This window comes from Felis catus, chromosome D2 (assembly GCF_018350175.1).
Source record: "Felis catus isolate Fca126 chromosome D2, F.catus_Fca126_mat1.0, whole genome shotgun sequence".
In the NCBI taxonomy this organism is placed as follows: Eukaryota; Metazoa; Chordata; class Mammalia; order Carnivora; family Felidae; genus Felis; species Felis catus.
Genome location: NC_058378.1, coordinates 61,234,761 through 61,257,914, shown reverse-complemented (window position 1 = coordinate 61,257,914; position 23,154 = coordinate 61,234,761). Strand labels below are relative to the sequence as shown.

General features: G+C 42.7%; 1 protein-coding gene across 4 annotated transcripts in view; it reads right to left on the bottom strand.

Moving 5' to 3' along the window:
- The window catches only part of CNNM2 (cyclin and CBS domain divalent metal cation transport mediator 2), a 145,192-nt gene that overhangs the window by 12,228 nt on the left and 109,810 nt on the right, over nucleotides 1-23,154 (bottom strand). For 2 of the 4 annotated variants that reach the window (XM_045040625.1, XM_023240875.2), the window contains exons 2-4: nucleotides 14,445-14,588; nucleotides 11,310-11,447; nucleotides 9,077-9,246 (exon numbers count right to left, since the gene is read on the bottom strand). In XM_045040625.1, coding sequence (XP_044896560.1) covers nucleotides 9,077-9,246; nucleotides 11,310-11,447; nucleotides 14,445-14,588 — 452 coding nt within the window. Of the gene's footprint in view, nucleotides 1-9,076; nucleotides 9,247-11,035; nucleotides 11,101-11,309; nucleotides 11,448-14,444; nucleotides 14,589-23,154 lie in introns of those variants that run through there. The other 2 variants (XR_006587264.1, XR_006587265.1) reach the window with 2 other exon arrangements.

The following is a 23,154-nucleotide window of genomic DNA, read 5'->3' as shown; positions in this document are numbered from 1 at the left end:
GGTGGAACCTCTGCCAAGTCAACTCAAAGGCAGTGACTCCCAGCCCTTGCTGTGCCCTGGAAATACCTGGGGATTTGAAAAAACAAACCTGATGTCTGGCTCCCACTCCCAGGCATTCTGATTTAACTCGTATGGGTGCGACCTGGGCATCGGGATTTTAATAAAGCTCTCCAGGGGATTCTAGCATGCAGCCACCTTGGGAATCATTGCTGCAAGGCTGTGTGAACAGCGGCCCCAGCTCCAGAGCCTCTATGTACCGTGGCCTCTCAGGAAACTCCCCCATAGCCGCGGTGGCTGTTGAGCCCACGAATTAAACAAGGGCAGCCGCGCCCAAGACTCAAAGCTCTGGATCACGTTCACCTCTCCTCTGTCCTTGAGGACCGGCCTACAGGTGAGGGAGGATGGGTCGTCGACTTCCACAGCCCACCCAGCCGACACCGACCAGGCTGCAGGCGGTGACACCTGGTCAGTGGTTCCTGGTGTCTCGATTCCCACAACCAGTAAAATATTCCTCCAGCCTCGGAGAGAGGGTTGACAAATTATTTCCTACAGAGATTTTACACAACACAGCCATCTACTCGAACCATCACTGCACTTAAGACCAGCCATTTTATCCCCCAAATATAGATAACATACCATCGTAGACTAACAGGTCTTTAAACCGAATACATGTAATTTTATGTGTAACTTGCTGCAGCGGTCTTTATTTTTCTCCTTTTTGTCTCAAACTGATGAAACCTTTGTCAAGCCTCAGCCTTAAAGAACCACTGCGCAAAGCTAATCTTACCTCATTTGTAAAATTGCAATAAAGGATCCCTGGGGTTCTTTTAAGTCAAACTTCGTATGATTCTACAGTTCCAAGTTGTAATAACTGCCCATCCCTGTATTCCTCACTACACAAGTGCAGCTTTTCTGGGAGGCAAGTTTTAGAAACATCCAGTAAACAGTTTTCACTCAGGTATGTGTGTCCATGGCTCCCAGAAGTGACCATTTCCCAATAAACCTACCATATACAAACTGGGGCCACTCGCATGAAGAAATGGCTTGCCTGCCTCACAACCAGTCAGGTGTCCTTAGATAACAGCTTTTCCACGTAAGGAAGGGGCTACATATCAGTTTTACTTTTTTAAAGTTCTTTTTAATGTTTATTATTAAGAGATAGAGCGCAAGCAGGGGAGGGGAAGAGAGAGAGGGAGACACAGAATCTGAAGCAGGCTCCAAGCTCTGAGCCGTCAGCGTGGAGCGCGACCCGGGGCTCGAACCTATGAACGTGGAGATCGTGACCTGAGCTGAAGTCAGACGGTTAACCGACTGAGCCACCCAGGCACCCCTCAGTTTTACTTTTGAAACATCCACAAATTTACTCTATCACACACACATAAAAAAAATCAGCACAGGACATGAAAAGGCTCCCAAAGGGAGCTAGGCTTCATATTTAAACTGACGAGAGGAGGGGGGCGCCTCCTCAGTCAGTTGAGCGTCCAACTTTGGCTCAGGTGATGATCTCACCATTCATGAGTTTGAACCCTGCATCAGGCTGGTCATTGTCAGCGTGGAGCCTGCTTTAGATCCTCTGTGCCCCTCTGTCTCTCTCTCTGCCCCACCCCCCACTCATTCTCTCATTCTCTCTCCCTCCCCTCGCTCTCTCAAAAATGAATCAACATTTATCAACAGATAGGAAGGAAAGGCCTCACCGTCTCAAGCAAAGCTGGTTTCCCAAGTAAAGTTACCATCACAGAATCCCACCTTTCTTTGGAAGAAGGTCATTAGGGTAACTCTCCTCAAAGCCTTTAGCGTCCAGAAGCCACACTGACAAAGCAGTCTGTGCCACACCTGGCCACAAGGTGGAAGCCTGCGCTAACCTAGTTGGCACAAGCAAGATCAACTGGTCAGCGGATGCCATGGACTCAGGGAGATCAGAGACTTCCTCAGACACCATTTGCTGAGCATCTTCTCAATCTCCCGCTCACCTTTGCATTGAGTCTTGTTTTGTTTTGTTTTTTTCCTTAAATCACCATCACAAATTATTCAGCGGAGCTTGATATCTGAAAGGAGGTAACTGAATCCCAGGGGCGTGAACACCAGTTTGAATTCACCAGCACCGCCCAGTAAGAGGGGAAGCAAACCCAAAGAGAGAGGTCTGTTCTGGCACTCAAACGTGCCCTAGCAATTACTTTTCCGTCTGGAATCCAGAGATGTAGTCTTAAGACAGAAAGTTCTCTTCATGAATGTTTAATCAACATTAAAAAAAAAAAAGTTACTTGATGGTCAAAAATTAATTTACACGTATTTTTGGACCATCTGGTTGACCATCTCCTAACCAAATGCCACCACCGGATGTCAGTGCCCGTATTATTCACAGTTGCGTTATGAAGAGGGTGTTCTCACAGCTTGAATCTTGACAGCCAAGCCTTGCTACTCAATCAACTGGGAGCTTGCTAGAAATACATAGCATTTCAAACTCCAGCCTAGCTGCACCGAATCCCCAAAGCGAGCCCTCTGCACATGAAAGTGTAAGGAGCACTGAACTAGAGAGAAAGGGACAGAGGGGGACCAAACATAAATAATCCAGTCACACCCAGTGGAGGCCAATAACAGCACAGCATACTGCACAAACATTCAAAGGAATGGAACAAAGGGCTGAAGGGTCAGTCATCGCTGGCGCACGGAGACCCAAGCGTGCTAAATGCCCAAGAGCCTGCCCCAGAGCCCCTGCCTCAGTACTGGGGCCGGTGGCACTTTCCTATCAGCCAGACAATGTTACAGACACGTTTAGAATGTTAATTACAACTTTGTTTTTGGTTTATACACGTCCGAACTCAAAGAGCCCAAAAGGAGCTTATACCTAGTTTTGTACTTATGCATATGTAAGTATAATTTGTTAAAAACAGGGTCAACTCGGGGCACCCGGGTGCCTCAGTCAGTTAAGCAAGCATCTGACTCTTGATATTGGCTCAAGTCATGATCTCACGGTTCGTGAGTTGGAGCCCCCAAGTTGGGCTCTGTGCTGACAGCTCAGAGCCTGGAGACTACTTTGGATTCTGTCTCTGTCTCTGTCTCTCTCTCTCTCTCTCTCTCTGTCTCTCTCTCTCTCAAACTTTTTTTTCAAAAAACAGGGTCGGGGCGCCTGGGTGGCGCAGTCGGTTAAGTGTCCGACTTCAGCCAGGTCACGATCTCGCGGTCCCTGAGTTCGAGCCCCGCGTCAGGCTCTGGGCTGACGGGTCGGAGCCTGGAACCTGTTTCCGATTCTGTGTCTCCCTCTCTCTCTGCCCCTCCCCCATTCATGCTCTGTCTCTCTCTGTCCCAAAAATAAATAAACGTTGAAAAAAAAAATTTTTTTTTAAAAAATTAAAAAAAAAAACAGGGTCAACTCTGGGCATCCAAGTAATTTTTTTTTTCCTTTAAGATACACACACCCTGCAACTCAAAAATCTTCGAGAAGGGTTTGGTATTGAAAGTTTAAATTCCTCTTCTGGTAACAGGTGAAACGGTATTAGGTACTGTCAAGGGCTATATAAGCTCTAAGATGCCACCTCCACAAAAGAATGGATTTCACTCTACAGGGAAAAATCCCTTCTGAATCCATGTCAGAGGCTCTAAAAAACCAGAGTTGATGGGGAGTTCAGCAACAACAAAAAAAGCTGAGACATGAAATCAACCAGAAAAATTAACACCAGAAAAAAAAAAAAAAAAACCTGTTCCTTTTATTGATTTTACAATTGGCAAAGAAAAGAGCTCTGTTTTCTTAGTATTCTTTGTATTTACTAAAGCCATAATGTGGTTATGTGCTGTGGAAGAACGCTAATTCTTTTTTTGATTGGATATTTTACTCCCCAAAGGACCAACAAATCCTTCACTGTAAAATACCAAGTCTATGAATTAGAAAAATGGCTTATAGTACCATTATTGTGTACATACTCTTGACATATTTTTGTATATGCTTTCCACTTCTTTCATGACTATACAGTAGTCTCATCATATCACAATATAATTGGCTGAGACATACGAACTACTGCTACTTTCTAATGAACAGATTTGCCGTAAATATGTTTGCACAGATAGCTTTATAAAACAGTTTCTTTAGATGCATGTATATGACAGATTGTATGGGTGTATTCCCAAAAGCAGGATGCCAGTTTAAAGATATGATTGATTCTATAGTACTTTTTCTTTTTTGTTCACTGAATATTCATCACGGATTTTTACAAAGATTTTTCTGTCTTTTGTCTTCTCAAATAAAAAAAAATACGGATGTTTAATTTAGTCAGTTGCCTTTCTGATACCTATTGATGTGAGCCTGAGGATTTGTTTCTTTACCACTTTCGGAATTAACAACGGCATATTTTGGTTTTGTTGCCCTTAAGCTAGTGCTGAATTCCTAAATAAACCTAATTTCGTCAGTCACACTGAGTAACTCTTTGGGTATGTTGTCAGTCTCTAACTGCTACCTTTATAGTTAGGAAATGGGATGATCATACCATCTTGTCCCATCTTTATTGTATAGAAATTGAGCTCTCAGAGTTTCCTTTTTTTTTCCCATGTGATTTCCTTGAATCTAGTTTTTTCAAGGAGAGGAGAGAACTTCTCATTTTGTTGTTTTTCTCTTGTATCACATTAATTACATCAGTAGGATAAGATTAAAGATTTTGTTCATCTTTTATTTTTTTTAATTTTTTAACATTTATTTTTAAGAAAGAGAGACAGAGACAGAGTGTGAGTGAGGGAGGGGCAGAGAGAGAGGGAGACACAGAATCTGAAGCAGGTTCCAGGCTCTGAGCTGTCAGCACAGAGCCTGACATGGGGCTTTAACTCACAAACCATGAGATCATGACCTGAGCCAAAGTCAGACGCTTAACCAACTGAGCCACCCAGGTGTCCCTGTTCATCTTTTAAAAGAACCAAATCTTGATTTCATTTATGGGCTGTAAGTCTTTCTCATTAGAATTTGTCTTCCTTCTTAATTTGTTCTTTTCAGTTTGTTTCCTTTTTCTAGATAATGACAGATTTTTTTCTTATTTAAATATTTAGAAGAATAGTATTTTGTAAAACTGACCTACTGCATGTAAGAATAACATTCAAGACGGGTTGCCCGGGTGGCTCAGTCAGTTAAGCAGCTGACTTCGGCTCAGTTCATGATCTCGTGGTTCGTGAGTTCAAGCCCTGTGTCAGGCTCTGTGCTGATGGCTCAGAGCCTGGAGCCTGCTTCGGATTCTGTTTCTCTCTCTCTCTGCCCCTGCTCATGCTCTGTCTCTCTCACTCCCAAAAATAACATTAAAAAAAAAAAAGATGTAATTAAAAAAAGAACATTCAAGACACAAAATAACATGTATTTTATCATTTTCCATATATTTTCTAATTCAGTTGTTACTTAAGGTTTTCAGTTTGCTAATATTTTCAACAATTATTTTATTTATTTAGAATATGTATTTGAGAGAGAGAGAGAGAGAGAGAGAGAGCGCGCGCGCGCTAGGAGGGGCAGAGAGAGAGAGAGAGACAATCCCAAGTAGGCTCTGCACTGTCAGCACAGAACCTGATGCAGGGCTCAAACTCACAAACTGCGGGATCATGACCTGAGCCCCGAGTTAGCTAACTTAGTAACTTAGCTAACTAACTGAGCCACCCAGGTACCCCTTTTCAACAAATTATTTAAGTAGGTAATACATGCACATAGTAAGAAATTCAAATTCAGGGGTGCCCAACTTCAGCTTAGGCCATCATCTCACGGTTCATGAGTTTGAGCCCCGCGTCGGGTTCTGTGCTGACAGCTCAAAGCCTGGAGCCTGCTTCGGAATCTCTGTCTTCCTCTCTCTCTGCCCCTCCCCTACTCACGCTCTGTCTCTCTCAAAAATAAAGAAACATTAAAAAAATAAAAAAAATAAAAGATAAAGAAATTCATATTCATTGGGAGAAGTAAGTCTCCCCTCCATCCTATTCCCAGTCCTCCAAGTCTCCTCCTTAGAGGCAACCACCTGTTGCCAGACTCTTGAGTAACCTTCCAGACAGAGTTCATGTATATACAGACACACAAGTGAAACACATAAGGACACATTCTACACTCTGTTCGAAGTCTTACATAATACATCTTTGTAAGAGAATTGATTGCTTTTTTTTTTTTAATTTTTTTTTTCAACGTTTATTTTTTTTTGGGACAGAGAAAGACAGAGCATGAACGGGGGAGGGGCAGAGAGAGAGGGAGACACAGAATCGGAAACAGGCTCCAGGCTCTGAGCCATCAGCCCAGAGCTCGACGCAGGGCTCGAACTCACGGACCGCGAGATCGTGACCTGGCTGAAGTCGGACGCTTAACCGACTGCGCCACCCAGGCGCCCCAGATTGCTATTTTAAAAATGGCTTAGTACTACTCTTCAATTATGTATTTTTAAGTCTATTTCATTATGACCTATACAGGTGGTTCTAGAAATTTCTACCTTTCTGAATTTAGAACTTACACATGACATAGCAAATGATCAATTTTATGGAAGTCACATGAAAGGTTTTAAAAAGTCTATTTCCCTGGTTTTATAGTTAATTTTCTCCAAATTCCCATTAATTTTATTAGTCAAGTTAAGACATATTTTTCTTGGTAGGCTTACTCTATCATGGTAGAAAATAATTTCCACCAGAATTATGATCTTATCCATTTCTACTTTTATGTACGTATTGTGTTATTTAAGACCTGTAGAGTCAATAAGCTTTTATTTCACTGTTTATTGTGCTTTTATCACTGTCCTTACTGATCCCTCCAATACATTTGAGTTGAAAAATCTACTTTTTTTTAGAGAAAACTTGACATTGTAGCCTTTTTATACGTAGGCAGTGGGAGGTATGTGCCTGGTAACTTACATTCTTTTAACTAAACCTACTTAAATGGTTTACTTTGAATAAATTAGACTTTACTTCATTAGAATTTAAACTCAAACTGGTGTGTTTCTATTTCTTATTACATTCCAAACATCAATTACTTAATCAAAGAGTTTTTTTCCTAGTGTCTGCAGAAGAGGGAAGCTCATTGGCTCTGGGGCCAGGAATGGAAGGCAGATACTGAAGCTTTCTTCTGATTTAATAATGCTCTTGAACACAGCAAAGCATGGTCAACCACCTGGCACGAATTTGCAAGGTTGGGTTAGTGACATTTTAGAGTGGAATGGACTCTGTAAAAGGTGACAGCTGTACTAGGTTGACAGGGATTATGGTATTTCCTTTTGTTATACTCTGAGTACCTCAGGTAATTGGCCAGCCTGCAAGAACATGATTTTCACTAAACCCCATAGTTTCAACACCTCTGTAAATCCTCTTAATCCAGCACATACACTATTTCTAAACCCCCATGACATCATCAGTTCAACAATTCAAACAATTGTCACATTAATATTTAGCATGCCATAGGTATTCATTCGATACAGGTACATACACACAAATGCCTCATCAAAAATATCTTTAAAGATTTACTTATAAAGGAACAATGAGTATGAAGTCCCTCCTCCATAAAATCGATTTCTAGATCCTTCAGCCAGGAAATGGCTTTCTTATACACCTAAAGAACGTTCCTGAATCACAACTTTATAAATGCTAACCACATAAAAATCAACAACCGGAAGCCACACCATTTCTAACATTGCTCCTGAAATTCACCATGTCAGTCTTCAAACAACCATCTTTAGTGTAATTCAAAGTTTCTCTAGGTTTGAGGAATAATCACATCTAGCTTTTATGAGAAACACAAATGCTTTATTCCCTCGCTGCAGTAAATAAATTCCCTACAGCCCCCTCAGTGTCAAGCATGTAGGTCTCCAGAGAAAAACACAATTCAGGGTTGAATGAGACTAAGGTTACTAGAAAAATCAAGGTACTGAATTAGAAAACCTGCAAAGTTTCTAAGAAAGAACGTATGAAAGTGGTATGAAACCAGTTTATCCATGGATTTTTCTCCAGTTCCTTACTGCTGCATCTAGACATCGGGATAGCAACCAAACATGAGACATGGACACAACACTTTGCAGAGTTTGACATCCAGACATCTGATAAGAGTTGTTTTCGCATTAAAAAAAAAAAAAAAAAAAAAAAAAAACCTCTTTAATTGTCCCTTAGATAATTGGGACCTTGCTGGACTCATGTAAATTGTAGGACCTACCAAGTACTCATGATACTCTTACAATGAAACCTCCAATTCACATCTAGGAAATAACCAAAAACAGGAGACTGCCTCGGGGGCTAGGATTCTTGTGCTAAATCAACTCAGATTTCCCGTAAAAGTAACTCTTCAATAAAGAGGTACAAGACGTCAATAAAACCAGCACTTTCTTCATTGTACTGTTTATCTTGGCTTCCATGCCAAGGTCAGAGTTGTATTAGGTGCAACTGTGATATAATAAGGGCCTCCTATCAACCTACACACTAAATCCCCTCAGGGAGGGTTCAGAATGGACGAACCTTCTCGCCTCATAGAGTGGGTTATGTTATTAGTGAGAAGGAATTAAGTTTCCATTGCCATGAGAGGCTGTGATTCTCACATCAGTTCCCCTGTAGAACAGTCTGGTTAGTAGCCAGGAATAAAAACAATAATAAATGGATTATTTTGATATTGTTCAGGGGAGACAGTAAGTTACCTCTAGGAAGTGGTGTAAGACCAAGTCCTAATGAGGGGTGGAAAAAAGAAATGATGATAAAAAAAAAAAAAAAAAAAAAGGACACAAGGAACTCAGTACACTTAAATTTCAAACGTCCCACACCAAGACTTAGATGTATATGGCCCCACACTCTCCAAAAAACACAAACCACTGAATTCACCACTCTTCAAATGAATGCCTCATCGCCTCAGCAATCGGTAAGTGCCCTTCAGTATGGGAAACGGAAGTTAACTAAGGGCATTACTTTAGATTGAAATTACTTCACAGCTAGGAAAACGGCGGGGTGGGGGGGGGGGTGGAATGAAAGCCTCCCATGGATAAGGCTACCCCGGAAGTTAAGTAGTTAAGTATGTAAACCTCAACACCCATTCATGTACAGAAAAGTCTCCTGGGGACTGGAAGGGTGGGTACTCAGTGAGATCAAACAACTAGTGAATAATTCTTCTGACCTGCAAAATGAGAACGAAGTAGTCTACAGGTTTGTTTCGCTGGTAGAGGTAGTATTCTGGGGCTTTCTTGTTCTTCTCATCATACTTCAGTTCCTGGATGACATTGGGGTGCTTTAGCAGCCTTAGAAGGATCTTCTCTGACATCTGGGATGGGCTAAATGCTTCTACTTCTATAGATATAAACACAACTTGATATTACACTTCAAATGGATGGAAAAAAATTATACTAGTGATTAAGGTGTTTAGAATATGTAAGAATACTTGGAGTCAAAGCGAAACAATACGGATTAATGACACTTCCGTTTGGTGATCCACTGGGGGCAGATTACCTGGGAGGAATTAGAAAATACTGAATTTGCATATTTGTGTCTTTTGAATTTTTCCTTTTCAACTTGTCATTGGTTTCGGTTCTTATAAAAATTATCCTAATTTTCTGATACAAATCAAAGTCAACCAGAAGCAGGCTCCTGACTGCCAGGCCACCCTTCGAACAGGCCACAATAGTCTGACTGTCCAACAACAGCCAAAGGAAGAAGCAAAGGTCAGGAAGCATCTAGCGTGGGTTAGTACCAGGTGCACAGACGAAGTGCTTCGTCTCTCATTCTCCCACTCCACTACCCTGAGAAGGCCTGGGAACAAAGGAAGGCAGAAATTCAGAAAAAAAAAAGCAAGGCACGTGCACACATCAACATGCACTCCAACTTGCTAACTAAAAAAATAAAAGTAAAAAGTAGTGTGGATCTGTATTTACAGAGTTACCCGTTTTATTTCAGATGACAAAACTCAAAATTACTAACTCGGGCTTGCTCTACTGGACCTGGACATCATGGTATCTCAGAGGCAGAGCAGGAGAACATTCAGTTTTGAATCACGGTCTTTAAACAATGAACAATACTACCAGGATTAGAGAAAGAGTAAGTGAAAGACACTGCTTCCATGTTTAAAATTTTTTTCATTACATGAAACGTAAATTCTCTATTAGCCTCGGTGACTTTCTGGTCATAACAAAATAAGATAAAACATTGTAGAAATTTGGGAAAATACAGAAAAAAGGTAAAGAGGAAAATAAAATGATCTAGGAACCAACCACTCAATCACTCTGAGCAACTGGTGAGCATTTTTTTTCCAGTACCTTCCCTCGGCCTGCGCCCCTGTGTGTGCGTGTGTGTGCGCGCGCGCACATAAAAACACAATGACAGATAACCTTTACAGTTTTATATTGTTTTTTTCTCACTTCGCATTAAATTAGGAGTATTTACCCAGGTCATGGATGTTATACGGTGAGCATTTCTACATATCTGAAAACATGATCTTAAAGGGCACGTGACAGTCCATCAAGTGGCTACTTGAGCCTTCTGTTCAAAATGTTTTAAGTACGCTGCATGCAGCTGAAAGGCACCGGGTGCCCATCCTGGACACGGACGTCTTCTACAGGCCACTGGGTACCTTCAGATTTTCTCATGTATCCCCTGGCCAACAGAGCTCACCCTTCACCTAGAGAGCCATGTGGGGATGTGAGAAGGGTTAGTCAGTCTCAAGTCCATTCAACCTTGACCTTTCTGGAGCAGTCAAGTGCCGGCCGGATTGGTGGTTTTAATAATCATTCCGCTTGCCTCCTGGAATGGGCCCAAGTTAATCTGACTTGCAGAGGCCATCAAGACATCCACGTCAAAGCCCTGAGAATTTCCGATTCCATTAGAATCATAGAACGTTAGGATTTACTTGTGAAAATCTGTTGTTCTTCTTTGCAAATCATAGCACCTGTGTTACCACTGAGGTCCAACTGTTCTTCCAAGGCAAGCTGAAGAGAGAATTACTCAACCGTCTCACACACACAACCGAGCTGGTGGCTCGCACTGTCAGCCTACTCCACCAGCGGGGCTCTCCCCCGGACTTAGCCGGAAGCAGATGACCTGGCCTACCGTTCACATGCAGTGTGGCACTAACATTCATCCTTACCTTTCAGACCAATTTTAAGTTACTGGTCCACCCCTGGTAAATGTCTCAGAGGGTTCATGCCGACACTGAACACAGGAGAGGAGAGAATTTAAAAAGAAAAAAACAAAACAAAACAAACAAAACAAAACAAAAAAAACAAAAAACAAAACACAAAAGTGGCATTACTTATCACCCCATTTCCCAGTCTCCACCCCCAGCCCACCCCAGTCAGTGGTGGGTGAGAAACACGCTCCAGGGTTTGTCGAGATTTCAAACTGTGATAAGCGGCACTTGCCTGTTGCTAGGAAACGGTGCATGGCCAAGAGAAGCTGTGGTGATATTTTAACCTTCATCTCGCTGTCTGTCTGCTTGAAGGCGGAAAAATCTTGCTTTCTTTCACGATGGGCCACTTTCTTTTTCGTTCTGTTATCAGCTGACAGAAGGACAAGAAAAGATAAAAGGAAATGCATTCTATTAGATCAGGGCTCTTTTTGAATGAAAACGACAGACTGTTTTGCAAAGGCTCAACTATCTCTAGATTGCGGGCACTCTACGTACAAACACCACACGGCAAGAGGAGACCGAGTCCTCATCAAATCTGTGTGGCACGGTCAGGACCCATCCCGAAGCAAGCAGTCAAGGCATGCTGACTAGGAGCGACCGTGAACATTCTTCGTGAAGATCGCTGGAGCCCTCGCAAGTACACTAACGGGCGGTCACGGACACAACCCTCCCAGAACCCACGTAACCACAGCAGCAGTTTGGAGCGCGCACTGTCTCCCGCTACTCCATGTCACCACGCTGCAGGAAAGAACAATCACCGTGTGACAGATGACACGGTGAAGCGTGCCCCTGCCTTTCAGAGGCTCCTAGCCTCTGCCGAGACAGGGAAAACAAACATACGGACAAAACCTCTTAGGAAACAGACGAACAAGAACACTTTCGTGGAACAACATTTTAACAATGGTATCTGTTAGCTTCGTTTCTACTCCAGACCAGGAGGTCCTCAAGGTCAAGCAAATACGAAGAGGGTCATCCAGAAGAGAGGTCAGCGCACTTCTCCTGTCAAGGGCCAGGTAGTCAGTATGTGAGGCTCTGTGGGTCATGCAGTACTGAGTAACTGCTCAGTCCTGCTGGTGAGCCAAAGCACCCATATGTAAATGCCTTACCGTGGACATTGTGCCAAATAAAACTTTATCACAGACGTGAAATTTGAATTTCATATTATTTTCACAAGTCACAAAGTAATTATACTTTTGATGTTTTTCAACAATTACCAAATGTAAAAAAAAAAAAAAAAAATTTGTTCTCAGCTTGTGGCCTATACAAAAACTGGTGGCAAGTACTTGTCGGCTGTAGTTTGCAAACCCTGAATCCAGAAGGTGTCTAATACAAAGCCTTTCCGCAAGTATTTTTTTTTTTTTTTGACAAAGAAGCGATCAAGAAAAAACTAGGTTAAAGACAAGACCTCAATCACTTGCTCCTTTCCCAAGAATCCTGAGTCTGTGCATTACCATTTCATGCCGAGGGCCAAACAGACTAATTACCAGGCTCGTCCTGGGGAAAGGGCAATCCTAGGGCAATCCTAACCTCTCGTTTTCTTTCTCTTTCGGCTCTGATTCTTTTGCAAACCAGATAGCATAAGTCAACACCAAATTTCAAAATAACTTGCTAATGGCAAATGCAGTCATCCTCCCTGATGGCTTGTTTACCTCAAGAATATACCTAAAACCACGGGCTCACCAATCCATCTCACAAGGCACATTAGGCAACGCTTCTGCACGAAATCAGTCTAATTGAGGTTTAAAAGAAGTTAACTGAAGGGGCACTTGGGTGGCTCAGTCGGTTAAGCATCCGACTTCGACTCAGGTCATGGTCTCACAGCTCATGAGTTCGAGCCCCACGTCGGGTTCTGTGCTGACAGCTCAGAGCCTGGAGCCTGCTTCAGATTCTGTGTCTCCCTCTCTTTCTGCCCCTCCCCTGCTCACATTCTCTCTCTCTCAAAAATAAGTAAAAAGTTTTAAATAAAAAGTTAACTGAAATGCAAATGTAAGATCTCATACACGTCTTAATTATGTTTCTTATGACGAGTACTACCCCTGAGGAAACAAAATAAATAGAAAGAGACACACTGGGTATTAAATAGTCACTGTGAGGAAGGCTGAAGAGAATGTAAACACACAAATAACAATATTCTTTATTATGTGACCTCTGTGTACTCTCCAAGTGTCAAAAGGATAAAACACATAGGAACTGGTGTTTTTAAAGAACACAATTTGTGTGTATATACACACATACACACACACACACACACACACACACACACGTGATAAAAAAATAAGATGTTTTCAGAAGCGAGTCACTACCTAAATATAAAGTTTATCCTTCTAAGGCCACATGGAAGGCTCTCATTTTTAAAGTGCAGGGCATGGCCCTTCCAGTATGACTGAATAAAGATCACTCTGCTTTAAGTAAGGCAGGCCTTGTCCCAGGTGCCCCAGGCCATTTGAAGATTCCATTTCCTCTCTAAGTCATGTTTTAAAAACCAAACAGAGCCCAGATATTCATCTCTGCCCCATCTCTGAGAGCCCCAAACATCTTCAGGCATTGGGCCATCTTTGGGATTATTAATCTCTTGAAAGAGCCCTGCTTTACTAAGAAGTGAGGCTGAAAAAGAAGGTTCAAATTCCACAATCCAATAATCCAGTTGTGGACTTTAATGAGACAGCATTCGGGTTCAATACTCAGCCCAGGTTCAAGTTTACTCCTGGACAAACACCAGTGAATCCTCCCCTCCCCCTGCCCCAAGCCAAGCCACTCCTACCCACTTCACCCATTTCCACCTGCCCCCAAAAGAAGACAGAAGAGCAGAGAAAGGGAAAGACATTCTTATTGTGAACCCTAACCTGCCCTGCTTCCTATACCCACACCTTACCACTGCTGTCACAGCAAACTTACATTTGCAAATCTCACCTCTACCCTGGCTGATGGGTTCTGGAACAAGGACATTTAAACAGCTGCTATCCATCAATGTAGCCAATCCCCCTCACAAGCAGCAAAAGAAATTTATCTGAAAACAATTGCCTTGTTTGGAAAATAAAAACTTAGTAAAGAACAATTCTTTTTCCACCTGTAGAGGAAGTATAAAAACATGAAAGGAGTTTTCTGTTCAGGGCAAGTAAGGCCCAGATCAATGGTTAGAAGCAGCTGGCTTTTCAAAAACAAAAAACACTGCCACTTGACATCACAGGACCTGCCCATTCTTTCCCCCCTCTGATGAAGGGCCTAGAATATATCGGTAAGTTGTCCCACACATACGGCAGGTAGTTAGAAACAGAGGCAGATTACCACAGGAGACAGGAGAGGACTCATGAAGTACATGACAGAAAAAAAAGGCAAAGTTTTGAAAAATTACACTCAGACTACTCACTGTATAAATCTGTTTCATCTAGAATCTCAGATTTGATGATTTCTTCAATCACATCTTCTAATGTGACAATTCCCAGAACTTCATAAAATGGGTCCCCTTCTCCCTCATTGTTTACTCGCTGCACAATAGCCAGGTGAGATTTACCTTTAAAGAAAAGAAAACAAACTTTAAGAAGGAATTTTCGCAATTTTCTGAACGAAGTCTTTTATGCGATTATGTTAAGGATAGCAGCAAACGCAGACACCAGATTATCAGAGTCTGCATTTGGGCATTTCAAGATGGTACCAACCATTTCTTGATGGTATTAAGAAATACCAACAAAGGGAAAAGCTTCCTGAGCCACGGAAAGCAAGACCATCCACTCAGAAGAGCCTCACCTTGTGTGCACACTGGCCCACACCACATTACCGTTTGCTTCCTAATGGATTTGGTCTTCAATCATGTCAGCTCTCCCTTTGTGACTTTTTAGCAACTGCTACGTTACTTTAGGAGGACAGCTGTCAAAGTGTGGTCCGTGGAACCTTAGGGATGCCCAAGACCCTCTCAGGAAGGTGGTGACGTCAAAGTACGTGCAGCAGAACACTGACACGTTCCTGGCCTTTTTTCACTGTGCTGGTATTCGAACCAATGATGCAAAGGCGCCTGAGCACAAGCCAAGGTAGTGGCAGCAGACGGTCTTCCACCACCACACATGCACAGGAAAGGGCGAAAAAGTCCATTTCTCCTCAGAATGTCCCTGATGAAGACGTAACAATTAATTGCGTTAAGTCTTGACCTTGAGTACTTGTCCTTTCATACTCTGTGTGGCAAAATGAGACGTACCATAGAAGACTTGTCGCTTCCTGAAGTACACTAGTTGTCTTTTTTTTTTTTTTAGTTTTTTTTTTCAACGTTTATTTATTGTTTTTGGGACAGAGAGACAGAGCATGAACGGGGGAGGGGCAGAGAGAGAGGGAGACACAGAATCGGAAACAGGCTCCAGGCTCTGAGCCGTCAGCCCAGAGCCTGACGCGGGGCTCAAACTCCCGGACCGCGAGATCGTGACCTGGCTGAAGTCGGACGCTTAACCGACTGCGCCACCCAGGCGCCCCAGAAGTACACTAGTTGTCTTGAAGAAAGGCACTCAACTGTTTGAGTTTTAGGTTGTGCTAGCCACGTTTTTCACTGGACATCATTTTTACCTGAAGGATAACTACCAAACTGAGGGTATCCAGACTTGGATATTTGGAAAATATTTCCTTGAAAATGAACAAAATGAGCCTGCTATGTCAAGGGAAACAACAGCAGTGTTTGCTAATGATCAACTTTGGGCTTTTAAGGGAAAATCAGAATTTTGGGAAACCCATATCCACCAAAGGCTTGACAACTTTTCAACAAAAGACCTTTCTGATAACAAGTATGATGTCTATTTTTTTAATGTTTTTCTTTCTTTATTTTTAATGTTATATTTATTTTTGTGAGAGAGAGCATGCAAGCAGGGGAGGGGCAGAATGAGAGGGGGACAGAGGATCCAAAGCGGGGTCTGTGCTGACAGCAGCGAGCCCAATGCAGGGCTCAAACTCACGAACCAGGAGATCATGAATGAAGCTGAAATTGGATGCTTAACTGACTGAGCCACTCACGCACCCCTTTTTTATTTGAGAGATAGAGCATGAGCAGGGGAGGGGCAGAGAGAGAGAATCTCAAACAGTCTCTGTACTGCCAGCACAGAGCCCCACACAAGACTCGATCCCGTGAACTCTGAGATCATGACTTGAGCCGAGATCAACAGTCAGACACTTAACCGACTGAGCCACCCACGCGCCAAACAAGAGTGATTTTTAAAATACTCAATACTGATGGGGCACTGGATGGCTCAGTCGGTTGAGCATCTGACTGTTGATTTTGGCTCAGGTCATGATGCCAGGGTCATGGGATCCAGCCCCACATCCAGCTCCATGATGAGAATGGAGCCGCTTAGGATTCTCCCTTTTTCTCTCTGCCCCTCTCCCCTGCTCATGCACATCCTCTCTAAAATAAAATTTAAAAGTAAATAAAAACAAAATACTTTATAATGAAATGGATCCACATTTCAAAGATCTGTAGAACTCAGTGAACCAGTATTTTCCAAATGACTGTGGTAATGATGTTACCAAATCATGCACAGGTCATCTATTCAGAGCACAAGACATACAATTGGTTTTTCCCCCCTCTCATAACCTATTAAAAAAATATTTTTTAAGTTTTCATTTAAAGGGCACTGGGGTGGCTCAGTCGGTTAAGCACCTGACTCTTGATTTCAGCTCAGGTCATAATCTCATGGTTCATGAATTCAAACCCCACATCAGTCTCTGGGCTGACAGCATGGAGCCTGTTTGGGATTCTCTGTCTGTCTGTCTGTCTCTCTCTCTCAAAAATAAATAAATAAACTTTTTTAATTTTAAGACACAAAATCTTTTAAAACAAATTTTCATCTAAGGGGCGCCTGGGTGGCTCAATCACTTATGCATCTGACTCTTGATTTCAGCTCAGACCTTGAGCTCGAGGTTTGTAGGATCAAGCCTCGTGTGGGGCTCTGCACTGACAGGCGAGGAGCCTGCCCGAGATTCCCTCTTTCTTCTTCTGACCCTCCCCTGCTCACGTTCTCCCATGGTCTCAAAATAAACACTTTTTTTTAAAGTTCCCATTTAAATTCCAGTTAGTTAACATACAGTGCTGTATTAGCTTCAGGTGTACAATATAGTGATTCAACAGTTCCATACATCACACAGTACTCATCACAAGTGCCCTCCTTAATCCCCATCACCCATTTAGCCCATTCCCCTGCCCACCTTCCTTCTGGGAACCATCAGTTTGTTATCTATAGTTAAGGCTCTGTTTCTTGGTTATAACATTGGTTGTTGTTTTTTTTTTTAAATAACCTTTTTATTTTGGAATAATTTTATTTATTTATTTATTTTTTAATGTTTGTTTATTTTTGAGACAGAGAGAGAGCATGAATGGGGGAGGGTCAGAGAGAGAGGGAGACACAGAATCTGAAACAGGCTCCAGGCTCTGAGCTGTCAGCACAGAGCCTGACACGGGGCTCGAACCCATGGACCGTGAGATCATGACCTGAGCCGAAGTCGGACACTTAACCAACTGAGCCACCCAGGCGCCCCAATTTTGGAATAATTTTAAAGGAAGGCTGTAAAGACAGTACAGAATTCCTGTGTAGCCTTCACTCAGTTGCTCCCCTCGTTAACATTGCGCATTGCCACAAAATATTTGTAAAACTAAGACATTGACATTGGTACAGTACTAGTGAGTAAATTCTAGACTTATCTGGATTTCACCAGTATTTCTATTAATGTTCTCTTTCCGTATCCAATCCAGAGTACCACACTGCATTCATTTGTCATGTCTCCTCTGGTATCTGAGAGTTTCTTAGTCTTTTCTTGTTTTTCATGACCTTGACAATCAAGGATTACTAGTCAGGAATCCTGTAGAATGTCCTTTGATTTGGTTTGTCTGATGTTTCCTCATGATTAGACTGGGGTTTATGGGTTTTCTAGTTACATCATATCAGGGCTTACATGACAGCCACATGACATTCTCGAGTTTCTCCACTTTAAAGTTACTAATTTTTCTTCTTTCCCTAATTCTATTCTTTGGAAGCAAGTCACAAAGTCTACCCACCCTCAGGGAGGGGTGAGGAATAGAAATTAAGCTCTACTTCCTGGAGTGGGGGAGTCCCTACATATGTTATTCAGAATTTTTTCTATAAGGAAGATTTCTTTTTTTCTTAAGTAGCCTCCAAGCCCAGCATGGAGCCCAACATAGGGCTCAGACTCATAACCCGGAGATCAAGACCTGAGCTGAGATCCGAGTTGGATGCTTAACCAACTGAGCCACCCACATATTCCCATATAAGGAAGATTTCAGATAAAAGGATTTTAACTGAACAGTCACCCAAAGCCCACTGGTATAGTTTCAGATTCTACATTGCAACTACTCTTTAAAAAACTACCACTTGTGGAGTTCTGGTATAGTATCAAAGAAGAATATTCACCATTTCCCACCAAGGCTGTCAAAATATCCTCCTCTTTCCAAATAAATGATCTTTGTGAAGTCAAATTTTCTTCATATGTTTCACTGAAACATATACTACACAGACTGAATGCAGAACAAAGTAGGAGAATCCAACTTAGGTAATAAAGATATGTCAAGAGGTAAAACAATGACCCTTATTTTTTGTTTTGGACAAGTTACTTTTTTAAAAAAATGTTATTTGCAAAGCAGATTTACTCTTATCTTTTAAAAATGAATTAGTAAGTCCAGATGTTTTACCTGACTCGGTTTTAATTTCAAATACGGTTAAATATCAAAAGATATAACCTACATAAACAAGAGTTCAGGGGTCCTCAATTTTTAAGAGCTTCAAGGGATCCTAAGACAAAAAAAGTTTAAGAACTACTACAGGAGATGCCCAGAATGGCAAGGGGAGAACATGTTCTCTGGAGTTCAACAGCCCTGGCTTCGAACCCCAGCACTGCCACTTCTTAGCCATTACCAGCTGTGTGATCGCCAGCACATGACAGAACTTTCCTGAGCCTCAGTTTCCTCATCTCTTAGAACCAGGCTCATACTTCTTTCTGCCCCACACCATCGCTGTAAATATCAGTGGTAGCGTTGGGATCTGGCAAAGACAGTGGCTGGGAGTCACTGAGCCACCAATAAATGGCAACTCGTACTCTTTTTAATCTTCCTCAGTTCTAAGGCACCATCAACTTATTACCAGCTTATCTGGAGACCAGAAAACCCACGATATTCAAAGTATACCATGAAACAACGATACATTTCCATTTCAGAAAAATCTTTTAAAATAACGACGCATCTCTCAAATGCCATTATGGGTTTCCCTAAATCCAAAGCATGTGAGGCATCTGAAACATATCTTTGAGTTAAGCCAAGTAAACATGATCTGGAGATTTCATGATCAGTTAACATGTATATTAGTTGTTTTTCATGACAGGGTAAGGATTTTTTTTTTGGGGGGGGGGGTCCTTTAAATAAAGTTTACTTAAAACTTCAAATTGGGTGAGTTCACCCAGACACAACCAGCTAGACAAACTAAAAATATTCTCTGGAGGCCAGGTCTGATCAAGTTCCCAGCACTTACTCAGAAACTGGCTTTGGTTGTGTGGGTTTGTTGGCCCTTTCCTGCTCTGCCTCAGACCCCTTTACGGGCAACAACGTCTGGAAGCCTAGAAGTTTAGATTGTTAGACAATTAGGCATCCTAACAATTTTTATCCTTAGCGTGCTCATGCTCAAAGAATGAAAATATTTTGAGCAAATGAGACTAGGAGGGAAACTTATCAGCAATAGATATAAACACGCATCAGGTCACGTCAGTGCTACCCTAGTCCATTCCGTCCGGTCAGTTTCTCACATCTGCTTTCCCAAGGCCCCAAACATAAGCAGTTAAAAATTCTTGGTGAATGCTGTCTGTCGAAAGTTAAATTCTTTTGCTATTCCCAGCTTGTGATCATTTAAAAGGAATTTTCCAAAGCAAGGTCTAATATTAGACTCAAAATGAAGTTTCCATTCGGCTGAGGCGCTATTCTCACCAAAGTAACTACCGCATAATCAGATTGTCTTGGAGCAGTTCGTTTAAATGCAGATGGACATACTTGAAATACCAGCTCGATGGCACCGACAGATCTGACTGGAAAGGGCCACACTCTACGAAGAAACTATTCATGTGAGTTAGGTTTCTTAGACTGAAAATTAGTAAGTTTTCTTCCAAGCTCGCTGTAGACTTTCATCCACTCCCCACCACCCCACCCCACCCCCGCCCCACCTCCTGCATCTGCCCCAGAGCCACATTCTTTTAATTTTGCCATTCCTGGTGAGAAGTCCTGTTTTCTGAACCTTCTTCCAGGTAAGCAACACACACCCACACACACAGACACCCCTCCTATCCAATCATGCTTCGGGACAACAACAATACAGTGCACGTAACCACCCCCCCCCCCGCCCCCCACCGCCCCCTTGCTTTAATCATGCGCTGCAGGGATTTCAGTCTTCCGCCTCATCCACGGAACAATCCAGAGGAAAATGTAAACTTGTAAATAGGGAAATTTTAAAAACTGAGCTCAAGTAACATCTTTTTTAACCTGAGTGTGGGAGGAATTAAGTCAGGATTAAAAGCCGAAAAGCAACTTTGGGGAAACTAATGAAAAGACTAAATCAAAAACTAAAAAAGATTATCAACTAATGGATACTTAGCTTCCAAAGAGATGAAAATATAGCAGTCAGCAAAATATGGAATTACGGGCATTAAATAACCACTAGAACTTTTTAATACAGAGAGATTAAATAAACTTGATAAGCTGTATATAGAACAAATAAAGCATACGTGGCTGTCACGATCAGGGCTTGGAGAGAACCCTTTCTGGTGAGCTGTAAGAGGTCTTGTGGTATTCCAGTCACCTCAAAGTGTCCTGAAATTTAAACCCCTCGCCTCTCTTATTCCTGGTCTGGTCTTAGAAACGGAGGAAAAAGGGATCACTAAGTCAGGCTTAAGAGAACCTAAGCAGATCTGTTTTCAGAGGATAGGGTTCTATGAACCCATCTCTACTCAAGTCCAGAATCATAAGCAAGTTGTTATACAGTAATAACCTAGAAGGTTCATCTTTCACTGCTGTGTGCTCAAGGCAGGGCACTTGCAAAGATGAACTTACAAGAACACGTCTCCATTAGGAGATGGACTGGGTAACTAACCATCTATAGACACGGTAAAACTGCGGTCAAATTTCTGCCTCTTCCTGCTTCCACCGCTCCCCAGTGCATTATTTGCATATTCTCCCTGAATCCGTAAAGCAGCCCAGCATGGTAGCAGGTTACCACCTGTGCATCTTTTAACCTTCTAGGCTCACATTTTGAATGACCACTTGTATGTTGATGGAAATAATCAGCGGGACAGTGAGTAGGCAGATAAAGGGTACCTGATGGAAATAGAGACTCATCTGCTATCCTACAAGTTAGATGTCAACAAGGCAAAATGGAGCGGGAGACAGACTGATTGAAGTAGCTAAGGAAGAAAGCCAAGGGAGTGGATGAAGGAGAATGGAATTAGGAACCATCCGACACAGCTGTGCTAATAGAAAGCGACAGAGAGTAGTCGAACAGATCCACTAAAGCAAGCACAAGGCCAACAGAGTCCGTGGGGTCTGAAAATGCCACTCAAACAGCAGGAGGAAAACAAACAGGAAGATTCAATAAGGAGGAACTCAAGCCAAACACTGTCTAATCATCATTACTGCGATGTTGGACAACTGCAGGGGCACAGCCAGCACAGAGTGTGAGGCCCAATGGGTCCCCGGGAGCTACACAGTGCTGTAGCCCATGCTAACCGAAGGGAGGGTCCAGGAAGCATTTGATATGCCTTTGTTTTTAAAGGTTTCTCAGTTTGGGGTGCCTGGGTGGCTCAGCCAGTTAAGCGTCCAACTCTTGATTTCGGCTCGGGTCATGGTCTCAAGGGTCCGTGAGTTCCAGCCCTGCATCGGGTGTGATAGTGCAGAGCCTGCTTGGGATTCTGTCTCTGTCTGTCCGTCTCTCTCTGCTCCCCCACCTCTCAAAATAAATCAACTTAAAAAAATAAAAGCTTCTCAGTTTTCAAACATAAAAGTTGTAACAACTGCTAATGAAGCAGGAATCAATAAAGTTCCTAAGAGTGAGTTCTCTGGAACTTGTGACAACAGAAATACATACTCCAGAAGCTGGAATTCAGGTCCATAAAACCAAAGCAAAATGGGACGGAGGATATTTGAATGGCCATAGAGAAGTTCTCCCAAGGACACCAGTTTCATATCAGCAGTCAAAAAGTCAATCAATACTTACTATGTAAGTATCAATGAACTACAGTCAACACACATCCATTCAAACATTTACTGACTGTCTATGATGTGCCAGACTCCTAGGTCAGGGAGCAAAAACAAAGCACTGGCTCCGAAGGAACACTGCAGGTGGGGGAGAGAGACACGAAGAGGAACAGACGATAAAAAAGCATCCCAGATTGTGTAAGATGAGCTGAGGAGCTCATAGAGGAGAGGCGGAACTGGACAGTACAGGATGGCCAGGGAAAGGCCTCACGAATAAGGTGACATCTGAGCAAAGCTAAGGGCACGAAGGAGCCAGATGAAGCGGAAGAGGGCTAGGCCGGCTGTGACAGGTAGAAGGAATGACGGAGGCCCTCGAGAGGGAGAGGCTTGAGGAAAAAGCCAGGAGGCGAGTGTAACTGGCACAGAGTGGGCAAGCGAGAAACGGGTCAAGAGGAGGTGCAGGTCATCTAACTACTATGAAGATGTCAGCTTTTACTCTGAGGCAGGTCACTGGAAGGTTCTGACCGTGAGTGATGTGATCCGTATGGTTTTAAAAGCAACTCCCTGGCTGCTGTGGTGAGAAGAGGCTTGGCAGCCGGTAGGAGGAACATGGCAGTGGGGAAGGGCTGAGGCAGGAAAAAGGGAGAGCCACTTAAGCAGTTATTTCAGGAATCCAAGTGAGAGGGGATGCTGGTTTGGAGCAGGTGGTAACAGTGGGGGTGATGACAAGTACTTAGATTCCGAATATACATGTTAGGTACAGCCAACAGGTTTTGCTGATGGACTAAACGTAGGGCAGAAGAGAGAAGAGTCAAGGCCAGCTCTTAAGGTTTCTCAGCCTGAGCAACAGGAAGGAAGAGAGTTG